This window comes from Palaemon carinicauda, chromosome 30, assembly GCF_036898095.1.
Source record: "Palaemon carinicauda isolate YSFRI2023 chromosome 30, ASM3689809v2, whole genome shotgun sequence".
In the NCBI taxonomy this organism is placed as follows: Eukaryota; Metazoa; Arthropoda; class Malacostraca; order Decapoda; family Palaemonidae; genus Palaemon; species Palaemon carinicauda.
Window position 1 is genome coordinate 66088802 of NC_090754.1, and position 26646 is coordinate 66115447.

Below are 26646 nucleotides of genomic sequence, written 5' to 3' on the forward strand. Positions count from 1 at the left end.
CGCATAGGAGAGCACTTGCGCACAGCCGAAAGATCACGCAGGCAGTCAGGAGATCGCCGATATTCAGGAGATCCCTGACGCGCTAGGGATCGTTGACGCGCAGGATATCGCTGACGAGCAGGCGAACGTTGACGCGTCTGTGGTCGCTGGCGAGCAGAAGGAAGACGCATGGAATCCTGTGTGGAAGCTGCCGGCGCGTTGCGCAAAGGCGAACGTTCGTGAACGGCCTCAGAAACAGGAGGAGCGTGGGCGCGAGGGCGTACAGTAGCATTAGAACAATGCTCAGGCGACCGCGAGCGTTGCTGTGCTGGAACAGGCTGGCGAACAGGATCGCGAGGGCGAGGAGAAGAAGAGTCCTTGTCCAAGACCTGAACCGAAGTTCCAGGTCGCGCGGGCGAACGTGGGAGCACAACAGGAACAGCAGGATGTTCGGAGTACTCAGAAGAACGCCTGTGCGCTAACACTGCAGAAGGGCGCTCAGGAGACCGCTGGCGCGCAGGGCGCACAACAGGAACAGCAGAATGTTCGGAGCACTCAGGAGAGCGCTGGCGAGCAGTGGGGCGACAATCATCAGGAGAGCGCTGGCGATCAGGGGAACGCCGACGAGCAGGAGAGCGCCTGTGCGCTAACACTGCAGAGGGGCGCGCAGGGGAACCCTGACGCACAAGGGAAGCCCCCACACCGTGGGAGGCAACCCTTTGCCCCGAAGGGACCATTGCCCGTCGGATGACGAGATCAGACTGCTGTCCATCTGCACCAGGGGCGGAAGGTCTGGAAGGCGTTGGAGATTGATCCCCGGAGAGGTCTAAGGAGGCAGGAGCTGCAGGCTGCTTACGGCGAGGAGAGTCCCCCTCGGAGGAAAAGATTCAAAAAGGCGCCTCTTGGCACCCTTATAGGGAGACGGGAGGCCCTTACGACGCAGCGGACGGTGAGCCTTACGACGAAGGCGGCCACGAGGAGGGTCGTCAGGATCATCCGTCCTCCGAAGGGGAGTCTTAGTCAATGCACTCCCCTGAGAGGGAGGCTTGGCAGCAGAAGAGCCTGTGGGACTCCCCTCCCCCTTCAAAGGATGTACAGAAGGGGGAGGAGAGCCTTCAGCAACGTCATCCTCATCAGGAACCACAGAGGTTTGCCCCGACCCGTCGGAAGCCTCTGTCACCACGACGTCGACGATGGACAGAGGATCTACCTCTGCTATCATCGGCGACTGCTCAACAGTGGCCCCCAACTGGACAAGGTCAAACAGGGCTTCCTTGGAGGGCAGGCCCTTCAGCCCCAAGGAAGCCCAAAGCTGAAAGAGATCATCATGAGACAACGAATCATTATCAATAACCTCCCCCGGGGGAGGAGGGGGGGCCGCCCCGCTATGGGAGGCGACGCCCTCTCTCCCAACCCAAGGTCGGGAAACAGAACTAGGGCCTTCGCTCCCACTCGGCGGTCTCTCCTTAGGAGCCGGACGAGGAGGAGCTTCGGAGGAGGTTTGGGCGGCGAAAGAAGAGTCCCGAGAGCCTTCCTCCTTCAAGGCAACCCCAGAAGGAGAACAGTCTCTCTTGGACTTCTTACGCCGTCGGCCAAACTTCTCCCACTGGGAGGCAGACCACTCCCTGCACTCACTACAATTATTTTCTCTGTCACACAGTCGGCCTCGACACTGCGGGCAAAGGGTGTGAGGATCCGTATCCACCGCAGACATGAAAGTACCGCAAGGGCGACCGGCAATACCAGGGCACTTGCGCATGATGGATATCCAAGGGTGAGGCCAACTTCAAACGCACACAAGCTGAGGAAAAGCAAAAAAGATTAAGGCTGTCAAACGAGGACGATGGACAGACACGTCTGTTCATCGCCGGAGCCAAAAGTGAAGTGAAGCAAATCACAGGTGTGTGGGGGGGGGGAGGGGAAGCAAGCTACCCCTTCCCCTACCCCCGCTAACTAGCGCGGGGGTAGTTAACCCTCGTTAAAAACTATTCGCTCGTCATTTCAGCTACGCCGAAAGTAAACCCAATGTAAATAGCGTGGTGTGTATTTCGGTTACGGAACAACTGTATTTTTCCTAACTATACAAATCATTCGCTCTTTGCTATGGAGATAGATGTTAGCGCAAGCTGGCAAACTGCTATAAAACTTTTAACGATGTGACAACAGCCATACTGGTTTTTACCGGTGGTAGCAGGGAGGGGAGAAGTACTGCCAACCCACTCACTCATACCTTCTTCCCTATGATCGCAGCAAGACTTTCTCCAGGGGTAGGTAAGGGCGGGTAAAGTACTGTACGAGTAAAGAGCTCAGGTTTGTATAGCTAGGAAAAATACAAATTACTTCCAAATTTGTCTTTTGTTCCTATGCAAATACAAACCTATGTTCTTTATTATAGAGACTCACCTCTTAGGTGGGTGAAAGTCCTGACCCAACTGGCTGAAATTTTTTACCTGGGATCGCTGCATCAGAGCATGATAATGCAAGATAGAAACTAGTCACTGTGACTTTCCCAGGTAAGAATATTGGAGTGAAAGGCCTCTTAATCTATGCATTGCCAGACTCACCCTTGCAGGGAGGACGGGGACATAACACACATGTAACATATTTCAGGCTCCACAAGGGGAATGGGTATTACGTGCAGTCGGAGGTAGGCCAGCTTGCAGAGTTGCCCTGACGCTCTACCCCACAAGAGGGGAAGATAAAGGAAGAAAAAGGCCATTCATTCTGTTCATTTATCCCAGACTAACACCGGATAACATTTGCCATCGACTGACTGTTACTTGTCTTGTAAGGGAGCTGAGGTAGCTTACACCACTTGTAGTGATGACACTATAGGACCTATGAAGATATTCAGGTTCCTGCATTTTATGCTTTCCATTTATAGTAATAAGTTTTAAAGGTGTTCTATCGATGCCAGAGATCTGCCTGTAGGCCTGCGCAACAGAGAAGTTTCGTTTGAATGTTAGAGGCCTACATATGCCCCTTAACATAGAGCGCTCTGGGTTACGTTCACGATGAGGAGAGTCAGGGTGCAAAGCCCGGACGATGACCTGGTGAATCCTTGCCGAGATCATCTTTTAAGAGATTCTCCTCTTGATCCTGCCTTCACTTATAAACAGGGGTTTGATGATGCATGGGCAAGCTACGGTTGTTTGTATGAGATTGCCTCAACACTCTCAAAAGATATAATAACCGTTGAATGGGATCACTATCTATATGACGGAGACTCACTATTTGGAAAGGCCCAAAGCTGGGGTCCGCTCCCGGATTCTGAGTCTTGGTAATGAACTCAGGGATAAAGTTGAATGTTACCTGCCCTCCATCCCCTTGGCTGGGCTATGTCATAGAAGAGACCATGTCCTTTACAGGAAAGAAAAAACCCTCTCGAGTCAAGACATGATCTGAAGACTGACAAGCGGTATGAAAAGCACTCCTTTCTCATAGTGTAGTACAACTATGTCCATGAGTTAAGGTACCACCCCTCTTACTCAAGCAATCCCTGGAGAGGACTACTAGAGAAGAGCCTGAGTGGAGAGTCTCAGGGAGAAAAAAGCAGGTCTGAACTTCTTTGACTTAGAAGAGAACCCAGAATAATCCCTTTTCAGCTTCTTCCTTCTGCTGAATTTCACTAACTCAGAGGGTGGCCACTCCTACACTCATCATTTATGGCCTCTGCAGGACTGGCGAACTATACAAGAAACTACCTCAATACCACTCAAAGGTACCGCAGGTCTTCAGCAATAGGTACTACCCCTGTGCATATCTGTATAACAGGCATAGTTAGATTAGAAAATCTGCTAAAAGTTCCAGACTGGGAGCATATGTCAACACTCTTTCATGGCTGAAATCAAAGTGAAGAGGTGTGAGCTGGCTGGAGGCAGTAACATCCCTACTTCTGACAAGTAAATTAACTACCGTTTGTTTACAACTCGTAAGAGTTTTTAACTGCCATATTTCAGCTTGTGCTGTTATCATTTCCTATAAGCAAAGGTGGATGGTAGGAAAAAACATATGATCAAATGCTTGCTTGGAACACACTGCCAGCAAGGAAGTGATTATCTTCACAGTTAGTCCACATTGTCGTAGCACATACAGTACTGCACATATTTTCTTGGGCATAGAACTCCAACTAACATTCCTTTCCTTTCTGAAAGGGAAAGAACCAGCTCAAAGCCTTATAATAAATCGCAACAGTACATCCATAATCGTTGCAGCGTATAACAGAAGTAAATAATCTTTCACTACAAAGTGGGTGGGGCAACTCGCCCGTACTTAATACCTGTCGTTAACAAATTCAACTGCCATTCCAGCTCCACTAAACAATTCCCTATTGTAAAGGAGGATGTTTGTACACATGTAAGGCACAAACTAAAGTTTGAGGAAGAAGTACTTTACCATCAGCATATAACTTGTCAAGAATCAACAAATCAGCACGACCCAACAATGGAAGTAATTCAAGATGGTGTGATCACATAAAATACTGCTGGCACCAAAATTCCTCTTTCCCACAGGAGTCCATTCAAATTTGAATAGAAAGTTTTGGTATTATTACAAAACATGGAAAAAAACTTTACTAATAAAGAAATGGAATTACAGTACTGTATATAGAAAAATTCCAGTCTTCGCAAATGGCCTTTATTTCTGTCGCAAATAAATAGTTAATAAGATACAGTATACCCTAAGATATCCTACAGTAATGGGGGCCACCGAGTGGGAACCGAGGGTTTTGGATGGGGAAAATTTACTGGCATATCGATAAGGGTAACACTAACCTTTTCTTCTCTATACATCATTCTCTGGGACGCATAATAAATCCACGAAAAATTGCACAAAATATGGGGATCCTCTTCCCAAGAAATATTTATTTCACTCTTTTGTTTACATTTTAGAAGTTGGACATTTCTGCATTTGTTCATTTCTTATTGCGCGATAACTACTTTATACTTCCTACGCACAAGCCTTCTCTCCCCTTTCTTTCTACCAATGGAATTACTCCCGTTTGTTCAATTGTAAGTAGCTCCTCCTCCTTCCTTCCCCTACCATACAACGAAGTTTACCATATTTGGGCACATGTTTATGCTCGAGTGTAACATAGGCAGTTCTGTTACACACCCCACTTTCTCAGAACAACTTCTCAGTTCCTTTGTAGCTGCGTTACGCATTGGGTGCGTTGCGGAGCCCAACTTAACAAAGTGTAATGGCTGCTCTTATGGATATTTCGATGCTATAACCAAGTTTTAGGTGATTATCACAGTAATCTTGATCTAATGAATAATTTCCTAAAAGCTTATTGTTATCCCTCAAAGGTTAGTGTCCCCAGTGCAATTCTGGTAAGGATTTATTTGTGATTTGCTTTACCATTATGTAAGGATTTATTTGCGATTTGCTTCATCATAATGTAAGGATTTAGTTGTGATTTGCTTTATCATAACTTGAGGATTTATCTGTTATTTGCTCTATCATAATGTAAGGATTTATTTGTTATTTGATTTTCTTTATCATAATGTAACGATTTATTTGTCATTTACTTTTAGTTTGTGACCTGGGATGGAGGGTCTGGGGGAGGAAGGGGGGTCCAGGGGGGCAAGGCTAAGTCTGTGACCTGCTAAGGTTTATGACCTGGGAAGGGAGGTCCAGGGGGTAGGCCGCCCAATTAGGTCTGTGACCTGGGAAGGGAGGTCCAGGGGGTAGGCGGCCCAATTAGGTCTGTGACCTGGGGAGGGAGGTCCAGGGGGTAGGCGGCCCAATTAGGTCTGTGACCTGGGAAGGGAGGTCCAGGGGGTAGGCCGCCCAATTAGGTCTGTGACCTGGGAAGGGAGGTCCAGGGGGTAGGCGGCCCAATTAGGTCTGTGACCTGGGAAGGGAGGTCCAGGGGGTAGGCGGCCCAATTAGGTCTGTGACCTGGGAACTACTGCACTAGGTTAAGTTAGGTGGGTTTGTTAGGTTCTGTGGCCTTTTACAAATCTCGAAAGTGTTAATCACGTATTGTGCTGTTTTCGCAAACCCAAAGTCCCAGGTTCCCACCTGTGCCAGTACGGAAGGGGGTCCATAACGGTAGAACGGCTTATTTGCAGTAAAAATGAAAGTCAAATTTGTTGAAAGCACATCATTTACCCTAGGAAAAGCTGTTTTTTTCAATGGTTGTCCCATATTGTTCTATAATTTTACCAAATTTTTTAAAGGTCACAATTGGGAAAAATCCTTCAAAACTAACAAAGGAAATTAATGAAAATTTGCATAATGGTGGATCCACCAGTCAAATTACCAAATTTAAACACTAAGGCAATATTGCATAGTATAAATGATGTTCAGCATCTTTCATTATTATTATTTGTCAAGCTACAACCCTAGTTGGAAAAGCAGGATTAAATAAGCTCAGGGACTCCAACCAGGATATAGCCCAGTGAGGAAAGGGAACAAAGGAAAAATAAAATATTTTAAGAACAGTAACAAGTATCTCCTATATAAACTATAAAACTTTAACAAAACAAGGGAAGAGAATAAAGCCTCAGTGTACCCTCAAGCAGGAGAACTCTAACTCCCGACAGTGGAAGACCATGGTACAGAGGCTATGGCACTACCCAAGACTAGAGAACTAAGTTTTGATTTTGGAGTGTCCTTCTCCTAGAAAAGCTGCTTTGAATATATCTGTACCTGAACAATTCGGTGTTGTCGGTAAAGGTAAGAGGGAGCACCCAAGGTTTACACATACCTGTCAAGGTAGAGAGGGAGTGGTAGGAGGCTGTTGGCCTCCTTAGTTTAAACAGTGCTCTAGTTCAGGTTAGGGCAGACAACATAAGTTAGAAAATACTGTTCTGTAAATCGAAGACTGCAGCAATACTATTGAGAGACACAGTAGCCTAAGTAGGTCAGCATAGAAAATGGAATTGAGTTCCATTTTCTATGACTGCCAAACCGCGTCTGCCGTTCTAAAAGAAAAGAAATCAGGAAATCTGAAAGGGAAGAGCAGGTTTGTAGTCAAAAGGATCTATCAGGCATCTCATATCTGGGAAGTGTAGAGAACTGGGGGAGGATACTATTGTACCCAATTAGGTAAAAATGCATTAGGTTAGATTAAGCTGCTCGGGTAGAATGTAGTTTGTTGAGACAAGCGATATCTTTCTTATTACTAGCCAAATCGTTATTCCATATGAGGGAGATGTTCTTTACTATGATCCTCTATACCATAATATGAAGTTAAAGAGTATTTTATCATTTTAAGATATAATTTAGAATGCTGCCCATAGCTTTTTTTTGTGTAGGAGAGACATACGAATAGGGTCCAGGGGCTTGCCCCCGGCTAGGGGTTGTGACCTGGGAACTACTAGGTTAGGATAGGTAAGTTTGTGGTGTTTGTATGAAAGCGATAGTGTTTGGGGGGTCGCAGGGGGGCATTAACCACCCGTTATTATTATTATTATTACTATCCAAGCTATAACCCTAGTTGGAAAAGCAAGATGCTATAAGCCCAGGGGCTCCAACAGGGAAAAATAGCCCAGTGAGGAAAGGAAAGGTGATTTTTTACTCTATTTTCTGGTGGTTCCTGGCCTGTCCCAACAAACTACAAAGGCTCCAAATAATGTTATGCCTATTCCATATCGCGTCCTTCTCAAAAATATTTCTCAAAAATCGTCAAAATAGTCCTTACCTGGCCTAGCCTACCGTAGCTATGAGCCACTTCCGCTGCATCTCAAGATCTACTCCATTTAACAGCAAATTAACTTAATGTCAATTACTTCTATTGAATATATTCGTCAAATGAACAACCAGATACAGTTATAGTATACCTGAATTTTCTCCTTAAATATTGCCGTCTTCTATAACATGAACTTTGAAAGTTGACCTTTAGCCTTTGACATTTGACAGCTCATTCCAACCCTACCTTTCTTTTAGTGACAACTCGATGAAATCCTTACCTCAGATTAATTCAAAATGCCTCATGGGATTATACGAAGCCATGTCATACGACAGTGAAGTTAAATTAATTAAAAAACGACGTTAAATTCAAGGGTCATTCAACCCCAACATCGGATCCAAGCCAACCACACAGATTCTCAGACTCTCGGTCACTGATATACACCAGAGTTGCCAGGTTTTCTAAATGAGAAAAAGTCAATTTCTAATCAACAGAGGCTTTAAAAGGCTAACCCATTGATAGAAAAAGGTCAAAAATATAGTATTTAAGGCTCGGTTTTTTTCATATTACTAAAGGCCAACCTCTTTAAATACAAAAGGTCAAATTTGAGGTTTTTTTTTGGCCGGAAAAAAGGCCAAACTGGCAACCCTGATATACACTTCTTCTGCTTTCTCTTTTTAGATATCTATGCAGACTAGATTGGTTATGCCATGTGCCAGGCGGGGTTAACTGCCATCTTGAAAGCTTCAAAATAACTAAAAAAAAAAAAAGTTTTTGGATAACTTTAGATTCTATAAATTAAAATATTTGAAAATCTCTGGTTTTTTATCCATAGTGCATTTTTTTTTAACCTAACGCGAATTACAATAAGCCTGGATAGCATGATTGTTAATAAAAAACATTTATACCCGTTAGTAATCACGATTCATTGATAATATTGTTTATGGTACGGGTAAAATAAGCTTAGTTGTAATTATAAGTAAAAACTTAAAATCTTTGCACCTATATATCATGCCATAGAGTCAGAGAGTGCCTGCACTCTTATTTTGCGGAAATGAGCAGTTAGGAATCAGGAAGCTTTACATCTTAGCGATGAGCTCAAAACCTTCGTAAAATGCAGACTATCTTATATCACTAGATACTGTGTAAATACACTTTTTATTAAGATATATAAAAAATAGGTTTTTGTTGATATCACCAAGAAAGAAAGTTAGATACTGTGTAAATACACTTTTTATTAAGATATATAAAAAATAGGTTTTTGTTGATATCACCAAGAAAGAAAGTTAGATACTGTGTAAATACACTTTTTATTAAGATATATAAAAAGTAGGTTTTTGTTGATATCACCAAGAAAGAAAGTTCTTTTATGTTATATTGATGATGGAATAAAATGCTAATGTTATACAATTAGTTTGATATGATGTATGCCATACCTACACATTGGAAAAACTTTATCATTATACCAATTCACAAAATGGGAGACAAAATAAACTGAAAAAAAACATACCGACCAATAAGTTTACTCTCAATAATATATAAAATGTTTACAAGGATCATATTGGGCCGAATAGAAAGATAGCTAGACTTTAAATAACAAAGAGAGTAGAGAGCTTTAGAAGTGGGTATTTAGTGACTGACTATATTCATGTTATTAACCAACCAATGAGAAAGTTAACAGAGTATATTTACTATGTAGGCCTATGCGTTTACAGACAACGAAAAGGCTTTTGATTGTGTCAAAACTTCAGCAGTAATAAAAACCCTTCAAAGACAAGGAATAGATGAATCTAATGTTAGATCACTTAGAGATGTCTATACGGGATGTACGGGCACAATCATAAGTAATGATATTGTGTATTTTTATGTCTGGACAAATTATCAGCCTAGAAAGTAATATCTAGCAATTACAGCAGCTCGGCCATATAAATGTAACATTTGACAACATTTGACAACTGTAGATCAGGAAACTAGTTCCCTTGAATGGCTGATTTAAAGGGATACGTTATCTTTCAAATTATCATATTGATTTACTTGTAATTTGAGACTCTGGTATGTTTTTGTTGAAAAAAAGGTTAAAAGGGAAAAACAAATTATAAAAACTCTTTACTAATTATGTATGGTTTTAATTGTCAAGCACTCATTACGAATCAAATCTCAATACTAGGCCTAGGTCTAGGTCTATTGGCATGGAAATTTTATTTTAGTCATGAGCCTACTTGACTTGTATATTGTAATTATTTACGAAAATATATTTATATTCAATGTAATCATAAAGGATAAAAGGAATATAACATGATACTGTAGTTCAATTTAGAAATGAGTAGTGCATCTGGAATCATGGTCGACCTTTTTTAGGCCGATTCTTGAGATTTGCATCTTCGTTGAAACGTTTGATCCATAAGATTAAACGTTTAAACGAAGATGCAAACCTCAAGAATCAGCCCAAAAAAGCCCTTATATTCAATTTACGGCTAATTTCGACGGAGACAATGTTGTTTCTATGAATTTTTATAATGGACTCTTCGCATAGCCCATAGCCACACATTTTTCCCATTCTTTAAAAGAAAATTACCGTAATTAATAAAAGGAACCTATTTAAGAACCAACCTTCAAAAAAACCAACCTGTTTTAGCTAGGTTTCAAAGACGCACGGTTTCTATTCACTATTACATGTTAACAAAAATAGAAAATATACTTAGCGACTTTGAACTTTCCAAATGGGTGGCTCCTTGGAATTGTAGAAGTTGGTTCCTTCTTATTCTTTAAATCACTTAAATTTTAGAGAAAGCACTGTTTATTTGGCGGAGGTTTTAGTACTACTAACTCTGAAGAAAAAATACTCTCCCCATTTTAACTTTTCCACTATTGAACTAGTTTTTGGGAAGAGCTAAACGGTAACAATCTATTTTTTACGACCGTACAACTCTAATAGTACTTTAATTGGCGGCATCTCTCAAATAATTATACTAATTATTTATACTTTTATTTATAATATTCGATCTATTTATCTATTAATTATTTATTTAATTTAAAAAAAAACGAAATATACTTCATAATACTTAACCCTTTTACCCCCAATGGACGTACTGGTACGTTTCACAAAACTCATCCCTTTACCCCCAATGGACGTACTGGTACGTTTCACAAAACTCATCCCTTTACCCCCAAAGGACGTACTGGTACGTTTCACAAAACTCATCCCTTTACCCCCAAAGGACGTACTGGTACGTTTCACAAAACTCATCCCTTTACCCCCAAAGGACGTACTGGTACGTTTCACAAAACTCATCCCTTTACCCCCAAAGGACGTACTGGTACGTTTCACAAAACTCATCCCTTTACCCCCAAAGGACGTACTGGTACGTTTCACAAAACTCATCCCTTTACCCCCAAAGGACGTACTGGTACGTTTCACAAAACTCATCCCTTTACCCCCATGGACGTACCTGTACGTCCTTGCAAAAAACTGCTATTTACATTTTTTTTTTTTTTTGCATATTTTTGATAATTTTTTGAGAAACTTCAGGCATTTTCCAAGAGAATGAGACCAACCTGACCTCTCTATGACAAAAATTAGAGCAATTTAAAAAATATATATTGCAAAATGTGCTTGAAAAAAAGGGTTAAGGGTTGGAAATTTCCAAATAGCCTGGGGGTAAAAGGGTTAATTAATTTGATTAGTATTTCGCCTCTTATTATTTACTAGACACATTTCCATGCCAACCCTGAAATTTCTTTTATTTTACAACATCTTCAGCTCTAGAATTTATTTGATGTTGGCCATGATACCCCATCATCCCAACGTCAGCCAAGCGAGAAGTAGGATAAGTGTTGAATGTCGCCATATGTTAACAGACAAGTTGTATCATTATTTCCTGGCTTTTGCGGCCATACAAACTTTTCAGTCACAGGGGCAAATTTTCTTGCTCAGGAAGATTACGTGCGATTGGCAATTTTGGTTTTATTGTTCAGAATGTTTCTTTTTATTTCATGCATGATATCGAAAAAGGTGAAGTTTATACCAGTATTTTTCTAATCTTATTATTATTATTATTATTATTATTATTATTATTATTATTATTACTTACTAAGCTACAACCCTAGTTGGAAAAGCAGTATGCTATAAGCCCAGGGGCTCCAACAGGGAAAATAGCTCAGTGCGGAAAGGAAAAAAGGAAAATAAAATATTCTAAGAAGAGTAACAACAATAAATATCTCCTATATAAACTATAAAAACTTTAACAAAACAAGAGGAAGAGAAATAAGATAGGAGAGTGTGCTCGAGTGTACCCTCAAGCAAGAGAACTCTAACCCAAGACAGTGAAAGGCCATGGTACAGAGGCTATGGCACTACCCAAGACTAGAGAACAGTGGTTTGATTTTGGAGTGTCCTTCTCCTAGAAGAGCTGCTTACCATAGCTAAAGAGTCTCTTATATTGATATGTTCATGATGCATGTACTTATTTGCACTTATAATTCAGAGAATTTATAAAAACTAAAAATACTTTCTTTTTTTTTACGTGTGAACTATAATTAAAGTACAGTGTCATCACATATGAACATGATTGTACATAAATTCTAAACCTACATAGAGAGCGTGAAAATATGCCAATTATGAAAGAAATTCGACAGAGCAATCTCATCTCTCCTAAATTAATTAGTATTTAAGAATTCACATTGCGAAAATGTGGGAATTAACATTGATGATGAATTCTGTAACAACATAAGATTTGCAGATAATATAATTGTTTAGTGAACAATGCCAATAGATGATAGAAGATTTGAATAGAGAAAGCATGAATGTAGGACTGAAAATTAATAAGTAAAACCAAGGTAATGTTCTATATATACATATATATATATATATATATATATATATATATATATATATATATATATATATATATATATATATATATATATATATATATATATATATATATAGTGTGAGTGTGTCAATGAAAGATTCTCCAACAAATTTAGTATGTTTGAGGAAAATAAAGCCCTCAGAAGAATATTGGGAGTTAAATGGCAGGACAGGATTAGAAATGAAACTATAAGAGAGATTACTCAGATGCTATATGTGGAAGAAATCATGGTGAGGGGTAGATGAAGATGGTTTGGGCATGCTCTTTGCACTCCTCGAGAGAGATTAGTTCACAAAACATTTGACTGGGCTCCACCACGTACGAAGAGCTGGAAGACCCAGGCCCACATGGCTGAGGAATATGAAGCGTGAAGCAGGAGATGATGAATGAAGTATTGAACTAAAAGCTCATGATAATAGAGTCGACTCGCGAAATCTAACCCAGGCCCTTTGCATCAATACATCAATAGGCATACGATGATATATATATATATATATATATATATATATATATATATATATATATATATATATATATATATATATATATATATATATATATATATAAACTGTGAGGAATTTTCTTTATTCTTTATATTTTGGTTCTGCTTATGAATGCTGTAGCATAGTTAACCCTAATATTTCCATATTTTCCTTTTCTTACTTAAGTATCCTATTTGGATATACGCCTTGTCTTGCGATGTTATGGTGGTATATACCCGAGAAAACATACTGTACGCTCGTGTGTGCTGGTTCTTTCATGCTATTGTTTAAGGTGTGTATTACTTGATAAATTGCTTGACCTGATTATGGTAATAACATAAGTATTGATAACTTATAAGCCTTTCATTTTTATCTCTCTTCTACAACTCAAGTTTGATGGATTCGGGAATATGTTTTGTCCCCTGCATACGGTCCTTTCCTAAAGACCTTTTTAATTGCTTCATTATTTTTGTTTGCCAGACAGTTAGGGTTATTCTTATGTATATTTCTCTGGAGCAGCAAGATTACCCCTTGTATTATAAAAAAAAAAAAAACTTGCATAAAAGTCACGTTCCACAAGCCCATTAAGCCCTGTGTTGTAAACAGGATATGGCATATCAAGATGCATTTACTTCTCAAGCCTACACTGCACTCTCAATAACTATCCAGAAGAAGACAGAAGAGTCCTGGTGTTATGGTGGCAACCCTAGAGGACAGGTCTGAGGAGGATTCCAGAACCAGCAATCCCGATCAACCGAAAGCCAGGGAATTTGGGGATGGGCCAAAACGTGTTAACTTTAGGACACGATAATTCTCCGTACATAAGTCAGAAAAGTGAACTTTAAGACATCGCCATTTTTTGGACTAGGGCTTACATAAATTTATCTTTGTGTTACAACTTTATATAGCTATTCCCCTTGTTAGATAAGGTATTATGCATTTTTAGACAATTCTGGCCTATTTTAAGTATATGGTAATGTATTTAAGCCTCAGGTCACTGACCACGCGTCTAACTTTGTGATATGCCTTTATTTAGTGATAGAACATTTACAATAGACTTATGATCTAAGTTCATGAGTATTTAGATTAATCTTATCATAATTTATTTTGCTTTTCATCTCCATCAATATGAATTTGTAATCATTTTATCACCCTTTTTTCATTTATCATTAATTGTGTATGGTGCTTTTAATTCATTGTTTTACTTGTGGTCCTTTTTTAATATTATGATTTCCAATTCATCATTGCTGTAGGGTAATTTTACCGAATAAAGATAAGTTAAATTACCCCAACTCATGTCTTTTGTTCCTTTCATAGGTTGATTTGTATACAGTATAGTTAGTAAATTGAAGGATGAGTTCATTATTGGTTTGAAGTAGTTCTCTGAAAGTGAATTAAATTTGCTTATCATACAAGATGTATTAATGAGAAGTTAAATTGAACCAGCAAAAGTACAGTAAAGGCTAGTTAGCAAGTAGGCTTACACTCCTTTTCCTAAGTGTCTCAAAGGGGGAGATGTTCATTTCTGAATGAAAACCAGTAGGCAGAATTTAAGTCAACAAATATGTTGTTAAACTACAGCTCATTTTCTGCTTTCAGGGATATTGTCTGTAAATTAATCACCTGTCCACCATCTCAATGAGGCCCTTAAAACAAATTCAAGATAGCACCTAAGTATGCTGATGGCTTTAGTACTAATAAATCTAAAGTAGAGTTTGAAAGATTTTATGAGGAAGTAATCTTCTCTAGACAGCACATTGGTATGAAGGTTTGCAACATCAGAGGCATTTTCCTTGACAGTGTGCCCAAGTGATTGTGCTCATATCCACTGGGAAACTTTGTTGCCTGTTGCAGGGAGGTATTCCCGGACCACATCTCCAAAAAGTCTGCCACACATACTCACAGTTGTAAATAGCTTGTTCTAAGGCTTTAGTGAGTCTTTAAGTTTCTCATGCATAAATAATACTAATCAGACCATCTGATTAAACATTTCCTTTTTAAAGAAAGAAGCATTTTAATTTTCATAATCTCATTTTGTTTACCAAAAGCTAGCTATATATATATATATATATATATATATATATATATATATATATATATATATATATATATATATATATATATATATATATATATATAAATATATATATGTAAATGTGTGTGTGTGTGTGTGTATATTCTTTTATCAGGAATGGATACGTCACTGGTTCATGCCAATTTTCTTACCATGTATTTTATCACCAACACTTTTAAAGAAATAAAAACTGCGTTGCACTGTGAGAGGCAAGAATCGGCTATATTTTATGCCAGTGAGATTAAATAAAACAGATATTGCAAGATGCTAGACTTTATTTTTCCAAGTCCCACAAGGTGTGATTGTACACCATAACAAAACAGAAAACTAAGTGATGTGTGAGATACTGTGCTGGGTATATCAAGGAGTCGGTCTTTCAGCTCAACATAAAATGCATTAAGCCAAATTCAAATTATCCCAAAGAACATACAGTTATCTTCGTGTCCAGTACCCAAAACTATTATGGAAAGTTCCTTAATAAAAGCATTTTACATACTGAAATTTAAATTATCCCTTGCTGAAGAGACATATCCAACATAATAAGAGCAAACAATACACACATGTGACAGCTAAATTAATAAAGCATTGAAGATCAGTCACAGGAATTTATCTGGATAAAAATTCCATCTCGATTCCTAAACTAAGGTAAAATCAACCACTTCTTAGTATCAAGATAAATTGAACAATAGCAAATCTTTTCTAAACATTAAAAAGAAGGATGATTTGATTTATAAAAATCTTATGATGAAGCCCCTTTCTTGGCTTTACAAATACATGTTAAAAATTACAGCATCTAATCATTGCAAGAAAACATAATAAATGAAAAAAAAAATTAACATAAGAGTTAGCATTAAAGACGTAAAGATCTGTACACAAGATTACTACCAAGCAAAAATTATAAGGCAGAAAACTCCAAATGGATGTTGTGTATAATTTATCTCATTTTAAGGTTGAAAAATGACCTATTGTGTACCCAGTTTCACAACACCTATTCAAGGCTTTTATGCTTATAAGCACAGTACTCTTGGAACTTTTGTTAGGTAGCCACAATGATCGTGCATACGACCCCTACAGTAAAGGCAGCAACAAGGAAGACAGAAGACTCAAAGACCAATCCCCTAGAAGTACCTATTATCAATTAAGTAAACTGTGAAAATCTGTGACCTAGGAAATGATGTTATTTATATTAACAATTTTAAATACTTCTCCATTTTGTTCAATGTCATGTCTCATTTTGTTCACAAGTTATGGTTCAATGAATTTACATGATACAATTATTGCTCTCACCCAATTTTTCAAACCTTGCTCTTATCAATGATTAATTCTAAATATATACCTACATACACTTATGTTTTCAGTAAAAAATATAAAAATTTTTCTTCACTAAACATCAACAAAAGGAAACATTCCATAGACATACAGTATATATATATCGTAAATTTCATTTACACTCAGTCATATAGGCTATTCTTTGACATGATCTGATTGCCAAAACAAATGATCTGGCACATTTTCTTCAACCAATGAATATCAACCTTTCAATAATAAGGCATCGCTTAAGAAGACTACAAGTAAATTGCTCAGGCATCTTAAGTCTTACAAAAACACCATGACATCCAAGAGTTTATAACAGTTGACACTTGTTCAACACAGTCACTAAGCACATGCAGCCGTTGTTCTCAAAGAGAATATGTGAAATTCAATGCTTATATAAACAATGATTCAACCGAATCGAATTAAGAAGTATCTTGCTTATCTTAATGTTATGATCAAATTTTGAGATATCATCAACTCAATTAGATTATTTTGGTAATTCTTCATGGTCATTCACATCACAAACATTTACACGAATAAATTCACTAATAGAGAAAAATAGAGGGTATTAACTTCTACACACTGTAACAGATCACAACATAGCAGCAAGAACTGAGAGTTTGTAACAAGCAACAATGTTAAACAGTACCATGCCAAACACCTTAAGGGTTAGTTTTAAATTTCCATTGCAGTAATACATGTTTATACTAACTACCACAATGATATCACAGGCACCTGATAATTGTATGTTATGCTGAACTTGTACCTCCTGCCATATATAAGCCCAATACTCTATAGGCATTAACAACCACATGAGTGAGCAGAAAAAAAAGGCTTTCAAAATGGTTAATTTCAGCCCATGAATATGTCTTCTCTATGAGAGTATGCCAAAAACTTCACAAATCAAAGACACTGATAAAAGTTCTAAGCTTCAAAAGAAATGAACATGACAGCTTGCCTCCATCTTTCAGAGAGAGATTATTGTTGTATGATAAAGTGTTCAGGTAAAATGTAAAATTTTTTTGGACTCCTTACCATCCACAAAGTGTGGGGCTAATGCAAGAGGCTTTCCGAGTTAACCTAAAGGAAAAGACAGCACACAAAAAGACTAAATCTTTTCCTTTACATCAGGCATTTGATATATGAAAAAAGAAAAACAGCAAATACTTTCAAAATAGAAATTATCTTGTGTACTGAGCCCTATTGAGAATCTCACATCTTCCTAAGAGAAAAGAATCAATGGCACATATATAATGAAAGGCCACTATTATCAGTTATAGGCAACTAAAAGTTCTTCCTCACCTGCAGGAACCCACAAAATAAGTTTTATTTATTAGTCATAACAAAATTATGCTATAACAAAATATATTTGAAGTACAGTAAAATGATATACCAGAGAGATTGATTTACAAAGATTTACACAATATGAAGAAATTCAACGTTATCACATCTGATCAAGCCACCATATTTTTATTTTCTTTTTGATTCTTTCACATATAATATATTACAACATTTTGATCCATAATAAAGCACTAAAGTTCTTCTATGCATTCACAAAGCTGAAAACCTATTCTTTGGAAGTTCAATATCCAAGAAACAAAAGCATTACTAATCTTGATACCTGCATCTTCACCGCTCTCTTTGAACCTACTGTTTCTCTGTTACAATGACTACTTTCATCCAGCATTTGGGATGTGCTGCAAATAAATGTTTTGAAATACTCTGTTACTTCATTTTTTTTATCAACTATGCTTATTTCTTTCTGCAAAACACTCACAACTACAAAATTTATCTTAAATGTCTCACTTATACCTGCAATTGTTCCAGCCATACAGAATCCTACTGATGACATTAGAAATATCACATTCAATAAGAAAACAGTATTGCACAAATTTCTCTTTGAAGTAACATGGTAAGCAATTTCCTTTTCTTGGAATTGCCGGTTGGCACAATTAATGTGCAGCTCAAGTGCCCAAGTCACCGACTGATTTGCATGGAAGAGGCCCAAAGGACTATTTTGACATGACATTTTGCCAGGCATTGGGAAAAAAAAAAACAGGTAAAGAATTTCAACCACTTGCTAAACACACAGGATTTGAATGAGTGAAGAGAAGCAATTAACATTTGTCCATTTCAAATATTTCTACAGTTTCTTACTCTCTGAAGCTATAAGTACAATTATTATTTGTTCAGTCTCTAAGAAGTACTATAGTCACCAAAGTCTTAGATAAACCGTTAATTATAATTATTTTCATGAAGAATAATATTCATAATGATCTAATCTATACAAAATAGTATGGCATTACAGAACAAAAAATGACTAGTGAGATTTTTATTGACTAGTTTCCACATCAGAGAAGGTCATAATAAACTTAACAGTAATGCCTGTAAAACAAATACTACAGCATTCATGATATTTGAGAAAAGCAGAATTTTGGAAAGTGTAAATTAACAACTTTACTTATACAGTTTAGAGACACTATCAAGCATTATATATGATAATTTTCGTAAGGTTTCTAGAGCATAACAAAGCCACGGAACATACACAAAAGGATAGTTTTGACAATTGCAATAAACTCGCCAAACATCAAATTTCTACTAGATTACATTCCCACAATTAACTGCACTTTAACAGATTTGCAATTCATCTTTTTTCCCTTTTTGAATTGTGGCTGCTGACAAATCTAATGTCCAATAATATAGGCAAGAATTCCTATACTGAAAGCTAAAACTATAACCTCCTAACATAAATAAAATACCCCCCCCCCCAGATCAAATTAAAACCCAACATAAAAGATCAAAAGAAATCCAATGCATATCCTTCTGAGGCAATCACAACTTAACTTTTACCTAAAAATTCTTACATACTGTATACAAATTAAGAAAAATTGAAGATCACACATTCAAGAAATCAGGCCTTTTCAAAAAGTAAAAAAAAAATATTTGCAAAAATAACATGTAGTACTGCTAAAATCCTAATCTTGTTTAAACTTCCTGTCAAAGCAATAACAGAATATGCAAACAGTAATGAAAATCATCATTAAAGACTATTCATATGTATAATTCTTACTATAAGTACTCTAATACTGTAGCAATCTACAGCAAAAGAGGGCTATAAATGCTAATGCAGTACAGTATTCTTTTTTCATAAGAGAAATATACACTAGAGAGTTTTAAGCAACATGACTACTCTTATTCACAAAAATCTTAACAAGGTGGTAGGCAACACATTTTGATGTTTATTATTCAATTACACTTTGACATGAAAGTTTACACACCCCTACAAGTTCAAAGATTGAACAAAAAGAGGAGGGATGGTGTAACTACATATGAAGAAATACACTAAAAAATACATCAACAGTTATGGTAAATACCACTGGATGATAATGATGCTCATCAAAAGAAAATGAGTGAGGTATTTAGCACTAAGAAGTCAGTGAATACAGTAAGATTTAGAACTCCAATCTGCCTCTCAGACTAAATGAGGCTGACAAGCAAACATTGAGATCTCGATCTAAATATCTACCCTTCCAGAATGTCTTTCTCTTGTGTCAAGGAAAACCTGCTTTGGGATAAAAGCCCAAATTTTAGAATCCCTGATTCAAGATGCTGAATTGTTGTTGAAAAAAATACCTGCTGTACCTAACATAGTTTGTTAATAAATTTTGGCCTGACCTGTTTACCCAATAAATTACAAAAATCATGGTTCATAATTAAGTTAGTTAATTTGTTTTTTATTAAACTACTCTACAGATTACTATTGACTAACAGCTTGTGTTCATTTGTAATAATATGTTATTTTCATTAGTAAAATAAATTTTTGAATATACTTACCCGATGATCATATAGCTGACAGCTATATGATCATCGGGTAAGTTTAATATTGAAAAATGTTATTTTCATTAGTAAAATAAATTTTTGAATATACTTACCCGATGATCATAAAGCTGTCAGCTATATGATCATCGGGTAAGTTTAATATTGAAAAAACAAATTTCCAACCATGAAATATGTAAAAAAAAAATGTAAATGTAAATGACAAAGGCTGGAAAATAGGCTAAGATAGTGTAAAACTGATAGGATTTGGATACATAAAGAGGGAACATTTATCAATAAAGCAGTAGATATGAAAGTCGTAGGAGGAGGAGGACCATAGCAGGCCCAGGAAATTAAGAAGTGGGAGATAAATAAAGACCTAGTCCAGATGAGGGATCAGAAGGGATCGAAAAGACTGTAGAGACTTATGTCCTGTTAAAACTCATAAAAGATAAAAACTGAAATACAATATGTAGTCCGCAAATTACATAAAATTTTAATGACGACCACTTGTTGGAAATAATCTACTCATAGGTCACTGGATATGTACCTTTATTCGTATCAATGACAGTGACCAATAAAACTGGCAGTCTGAAGAAAACCCACCAAAAAGAATGGTGATAAATGGGAAGAGCTTAATCTAACTGGAGCACTAAACCTCTACCAAAAATTGGAAGGCATTTTGAATAGGGGAAAGCAATGGAATAAATTTTTTTTTAAAGGGAGTAAACCTTCTGTATAATCTGTAAAAAAAGAAGGAAAAAATACTCTAATGGACTTCTATACAACACTCAGCTAAACATTAAGAAAGGACATCATATAATCTAAAATTTCACTTGAACTCATTACAAATGTAGATAAACTTTTGATCAAATCTTCAAATAATAATCAATAGTTTTTACCTCTACCAATGAAGTTGGAAGGAGGATAGGTTTTTGCCCATTTGTGTGTTCATTTGTTTGTGAACAGCTTCCTGGCCACAATTTTAATTGTGGAGTAATGAAACTTGCAGGGATAAACTTATGTAAAAAAAAACTGGAAATTATTAAATTTTGGAAAGGTCAAGGTCAAACAAAATGTCCAATTCATATAATCAGCAATAAGTTTGAACATTATTGTCACAGAGACTTCAACCTTGGTTCATATTTGAGAGCATGAAAATCCACGCCAAGTAATACATGTTAAGGTCAAAGGTCAAGGTCGAGTAAAAGGTAGTGAAATAAGCTGCTGCAGTGGAGGTCTGCACTCTACTGACTGCCCCTCTAGTTTAATCATGTATTACAGTACATGAGAATGGTGAATTAAAAAAAATGTATTTATGTATCACTCTTTTCCTCAAGATTATAATTTTCGATTTTGTCCACTTTAGAACAACCAATTACTGTAGGGTATTAAAATTGAGAGTAGAGAGTAGAGATCCCCTTTCTTATTTGGTTTCATTTGTTGATGTCGGCTACCCCCCAAAATTGGGGGAAGTGCCTTGGTATATGCATGTATGTATTAAAATTGAAATGTGAAGTGGGAGATAATGCATGGAGAGGTATTTATTTAAAAGCTCAAGATAGAGACGATTTGATACTAAAGCATTTTCCAAGTTTAAAGGGTTCCATCTTATTGCACTGAAACATTTGGAATTTCTACATTCAAGAAAAAGTCTTACTTTCCAATACATTTTAAAAAGAAAAAATAGAATATTAGAATTTTTACTAAACATTATTTCAATACAATTAAAATATGAAACTGCATAAGTATCATTCAGTAATTTGGATGCTTCATGTCAATTAATTTCAGTTTTATCCCCCAAATTTTGCATAACCCAACATTTCATTCAAATTCTAAATCAAAATAACCATATTAATTTACTGAATCTTTACCCTATATATAAAATGTATTATCACAATTAATGAAACCCACATTATGTATTTATAAATACATCTATGAAGAGCCAAATAAATCTATCTGTACTTTAATTGAATGTAATTTCAACTTCCCTTCCAACAAAAAAAATATATATAAAAAAATCAATTAACCCAATACAATATACTCAAAATAGAAAACAATAAATTCTAAATTACCAAAATGGGTTTATAAAGTTTGTGAAAAATTACACAAAAAAATAAAGCTCGTGGGCAGTGGTACATTCAGATAGAAATTAAAAATCACAAGACAATATGAAGTCATTCTATCTGTCACCCTTGAAAACCGTTCATTCTACCCTGAACACCTACCTAGTCTGATTAAGAAGGCAGCAATTAATTTTTCTGTCATCCATCTTCTCAAACATTTACTGTGCTCAACTTGTCAAATAACAAACATTCACTCAAGCAAGAAAATATTCTGAATACTTGGTCCCAAACTTAAACTGATCAATAAAGATGAGGTTTAACTACAAAGTCTTAACACATGAATATAAACAATGCTTTGAGGGAAACCAATTGTGAAAAATAAAAATTATTTGTAAAATTCTTGGCCTGTCAACATTAAGTAAAATCAACATTAAGTAAAATCAGATATACTGTAAAGTGTTAAGTGATTGCAATATTGGAATTAATATCTCTGAGTAAAATTCTTGATAAAGATGTAATACCACTGGAAAATCTTTAAAGTGAGAGAAAACACTACATTAGTAGTATGAGGTTTTAGTCTTTGTTAACTTTCAGCTCATGAAAATGCTTTATTTGAATGTGCCCGCACACATGGCGATACACAAAGGGAAACATACTATTAGCATCATACTTTAGGAACTTCAAAATACTCAAATACGCACATTTCTTGACTAAAATGAATAGAAGAATATTAACCACAGTATTATACAGTTATGAACATTTTAGGTCTCATTTGTAGATCTAACTTACAACAGACAGATGGACCAATTCAGTTAATAACCCAAGATCCCTATTGTTATACCCATTTACATTCTTTTAAAACAACACTTGGGGTGTCAAATCCTGATCTGGCATGGGACGAGTACTCAGCACCTTCTGTACCAGATGCTATAAATAAATTGTTCAAGTTCTTCAGTGCCTACATTTAATAAATCAGTTAGATAAGCTTAAATCTGTTCTGGATACACCAGTACTTGACTCCATCAAATAGTGATACGGAGATGAACTAAATTGAAAAGCAACTTAAAATACCAATGTAACAAACATAGTAACCTGGAATCATTTTAAGGGGTAAAGATGAAATTAAAAAAATTGACAAATGTACTCAGTATAAATCCTTTACACAGTATCTAGCAAGTGGTGGATTCATTTTCCTTAAGATATGGTTTGCTATGAATTGTAATATACGAGCCTGGGTTTGCAATGATGTCTATAGGTCAAATAAGATTGATAAATTTCAGCAAAGTACAATCAAGTATGAAATATTGACTACATAATGTCTTGCAAAGCACCTTCTGCCAACTGGATCTACTGGAACAGGGGAAACATTCATGATTTCAAAATTTTTTCATATATCTTGGGTTCTGAGGGCAAACCAGATGGCTGAAGGTAATGCAAAACTCTCACAATAAGTCTCTTCATCTTATCTTAAGACAGATATTATTGATACAAAATATTAAGGTATATCACAATCTATAACGGCAGTGAGCCTGTCATATTTTTAACTAATGTAGTCCTTTTCTTACAGATAATTTGAGTCCTTTAGGTTTTTAAATGTTTCTTTCATCCATTAAGTTCATATGAAGAGCACAACTGATTTTCAGATACAAAAGCTCTGCTTAACATTCTATTTTATCTTGATTAAACCAAACACTTTTACCAGAACTGCTTCTTCCAAAAGAAAAGAAAATAACCCTGGCCGAAGAAAGTCAATTTACCTTTATGATTCTTTGGTGCCAAGATATTTGAGAGATAATGTCAATAAAGACCTGCTAATGTCTTTCCAAGAACACATTTCCTGACAAGAATACCACAAACTACAGTCAAGGACTCCACATATTTATCCAGCAAGAAACACAATCAGTGCAATGGGAGACTTACTGCTTATTTCCTGCTCAAAAAATTTAAACGTATAAAGGATCATACAGTAATCTCAAAGTGAAAAAGTTCCTCAGACCACAGGTATCGTGATGTCCTTCTGACAATCTCATCAATATCAATATCAGGTCACTAATCTCGCAAGTATTCCAGTCGCTGTTAATCTCATTCCTTCGGTATCCGAATAGATGCTTGTAGGATTTTGCTTTGCTGAAAAAATAACATTCTGCATTACAAAGTTGCCAAGTTATTAATGAGAGGCTTAATATTAGGCTCATTAAAATTGTTACTTAAAGGATGTCTTGCGTATTGCAAGTAGAGATACTCTTTAGGCATGGCTGGTTTCACATAGGTATCCAAGCAATACTTTATATAATTACGCCAGAGAAAAATAAAGAACATTTAGTCCACACAAGACACATATTACACCACCCTACTTCGTTAATTCGTTCCAGTAGACCCAATGTAAGGAAATTTCCAAAACTGATAGGATTTTATCCCTTTCAAATGACTTACATGCCCCGATACATATAAACACATGAAAAAGTAGATAGAACCTGCTATCATTTTATAAAAACAACATACTGTAACTACATAAATAAGCCTCCCAACGAAGTAAAGAACAGTACGTATAACATGAATGAAATGTGTAGGTTGAGAGAGAGAGAGAGAGAGAGAGAGAGAGAGAGAGAGAGAGAGAGAGAGAGAGAGAGAGAGAGAGAGAGAGAGAGAGAATATGATACAACAATGTTAGGGCATTATAAACTGCAATACAGTATTAATATTATTAACACATCAATAATGTCCACTTCACCTTGAAGCTTGAATTTCTCTTGCTTACTGGACATAGAAGAATGTGGAGTTGGAAGTGAGGAATTATATGTTGATGCCAAAGATGAAACTATAAATTTTATTAACTGGATTTTTATAAGTCAAATCTGATATTGATGGCAGTGATTCTTCAGCATCAAGATCAGGTGATGACACAATAGTCTTTCTTTTTTTAACTTTAACAAGGAACGGATGCAATGTTTGCTGAATGGTGATCCTTTCACATTGTAAAAATCTGTCCTAGAAGGCAGGAAAAATAAAAAATCTTAAATGGCATTGGTAATTTTAGAAAATGTCCAGCTGAAGGATCCTGGGACTCAAAGTGAGACAATCACTTGGATAAATGGTAACAAAAACCAGCTGCATTTCTTAGAGCTTAAAAGATCTTAGTTCTGGATCAGGGAAAATTTATTCAATTTTCTATAGCTTCTTTAACTACAACAATTCTTTGTTTGTTAGTGATTTTTTCTTCTTCTTCTTCTTCTTTGTCTGTATCTTTTCCCACCTTTATGTGGGGTCGATGTTTCTGGCCAGCGTTCTCCATCTACCTCTATCCCACATTTCTTCACTGGTTAATCCCTTTTATCGAAGGTCATCCTTGATACAGTCCATCCACCTTCGCTTTGGTCTCCCTCTCCTTCTCGTTCCCTGTACCTCCATTTCCATCACTCTCCTCCCAATATACTGTTCATCTCTTCTCATGACATGACCATACCATTTCTTGTAAACTTCAATCAGCTGTTCAAAATCTTTCACCTCCTTGACTGGTTCTTCAAAGTCTTTAAAATCACGCATGAATTGAGGGCACATATATTTTCATAATCCTTTCATTGCTCAATGAGTCACTTTGACCTATGAAGTCCTTATGTTTAACACTGTTTGATGAATATTGTATCCAATCAAAAACTCCTTAAATATTCATCTCGTCTCCTACCAAAGTACCATCAAATCTTTGGCGTAAGGTACCCTCTAAATAGTAGCGCTATAAGATAGTTATGAAGCCTTTGTCTGTGGGTTGGTTGTATAAGAAAAGTGGTGTTGGGTGTTAAGAAAACAACTTTAACAATCAGATCCATGTTGTTCAGAGGTAAAAAAAAATTATCATTTTCATAATTTCAAAAGTATCTCTTGTGTAATAGGTGAGCCCTGACTTTTTTTCATACAAAACTGGTCTTAAAATTTCGCCCTTTACACGAAAATATACGGTATGTACTTGTTATGGCCAAAGACAAAAGTAATGAGTCTCTAACAAAAGACAGATTGAGGCCACTAGGCTGCACTCACAACCTGTCTTTAACCATCTTATTAACAATTCCAACGGCCCTTCCAGCCCCACTGAAGACATTCCCTATCTTACAGAACAAAAGATTTTTATAATCATAGATCAAACAGGATTGTAATCTCTGGTGCTTCTCATGGTAAGGCTTTTGACCTATGAAACATGACTTGGCCTTATAAACAAAATTTGTCAGTTATGCAGATGATGCTATGCTCTTTGTGTCAATTCTATTGCATACTTGTAGAACTGTAGTTGTTGAATCTCATAATATAGATCTATATATAATTACTGGTTGGTGCAAATCATAGGGATACAATAAGACAAAACATAACTTAAAAGTATGATTATTATTATATCTACTGTACAACCCAGATCTTTGTA

General features: G+C 36.5%; 1 protein-coding gene and 1 long non-coding RNA gene across 5 annotated transcripts in view; both read right to left on the minus strand.

Moving 5' to 3' along the window:
* The window catches only part of LOC137623233 (uncharacterized), an 80976-nt gene extending 72938 nt beyond the window's left edge, over positions 1 to 8038 (minus strand). For both annotated transcript variants that reach the window (XR_011040572.1, XR_011040571.1), the window contains exon 1: positions 7896 to 8038. This is a non-coding gene — a long non-coding RNA (uncharacterized lncRNA). The remainder of the gene's footprint in view (positions 1 to 7895) is intronic.
* Positions 8039 to 20347: 12309 nt separating this feature from the next.
* Positions 20348 to 26646, minus strand: part of LOC137623234 (zinc finger-containing ubiquitin peptidase 1-like) — a 99242-nt gene continuing 92943 nt past the window's right edge. For all 3 annotated transcript variants that reach the window (XM_068353971.1, XM_068353970.1, XM_068353969.1), the window contains exon 11: positions 20348 to 24365. In XM_068353971.1, coding sequence (XP_068210072.1) covers positions 24321 to 24365 — 45 coding nt within the window. In that variant the 3' untranslated portion in view covers positions 20348 to 24320. The remainder of the gene's footprint in view (positions 24366 to 26646) is intronic.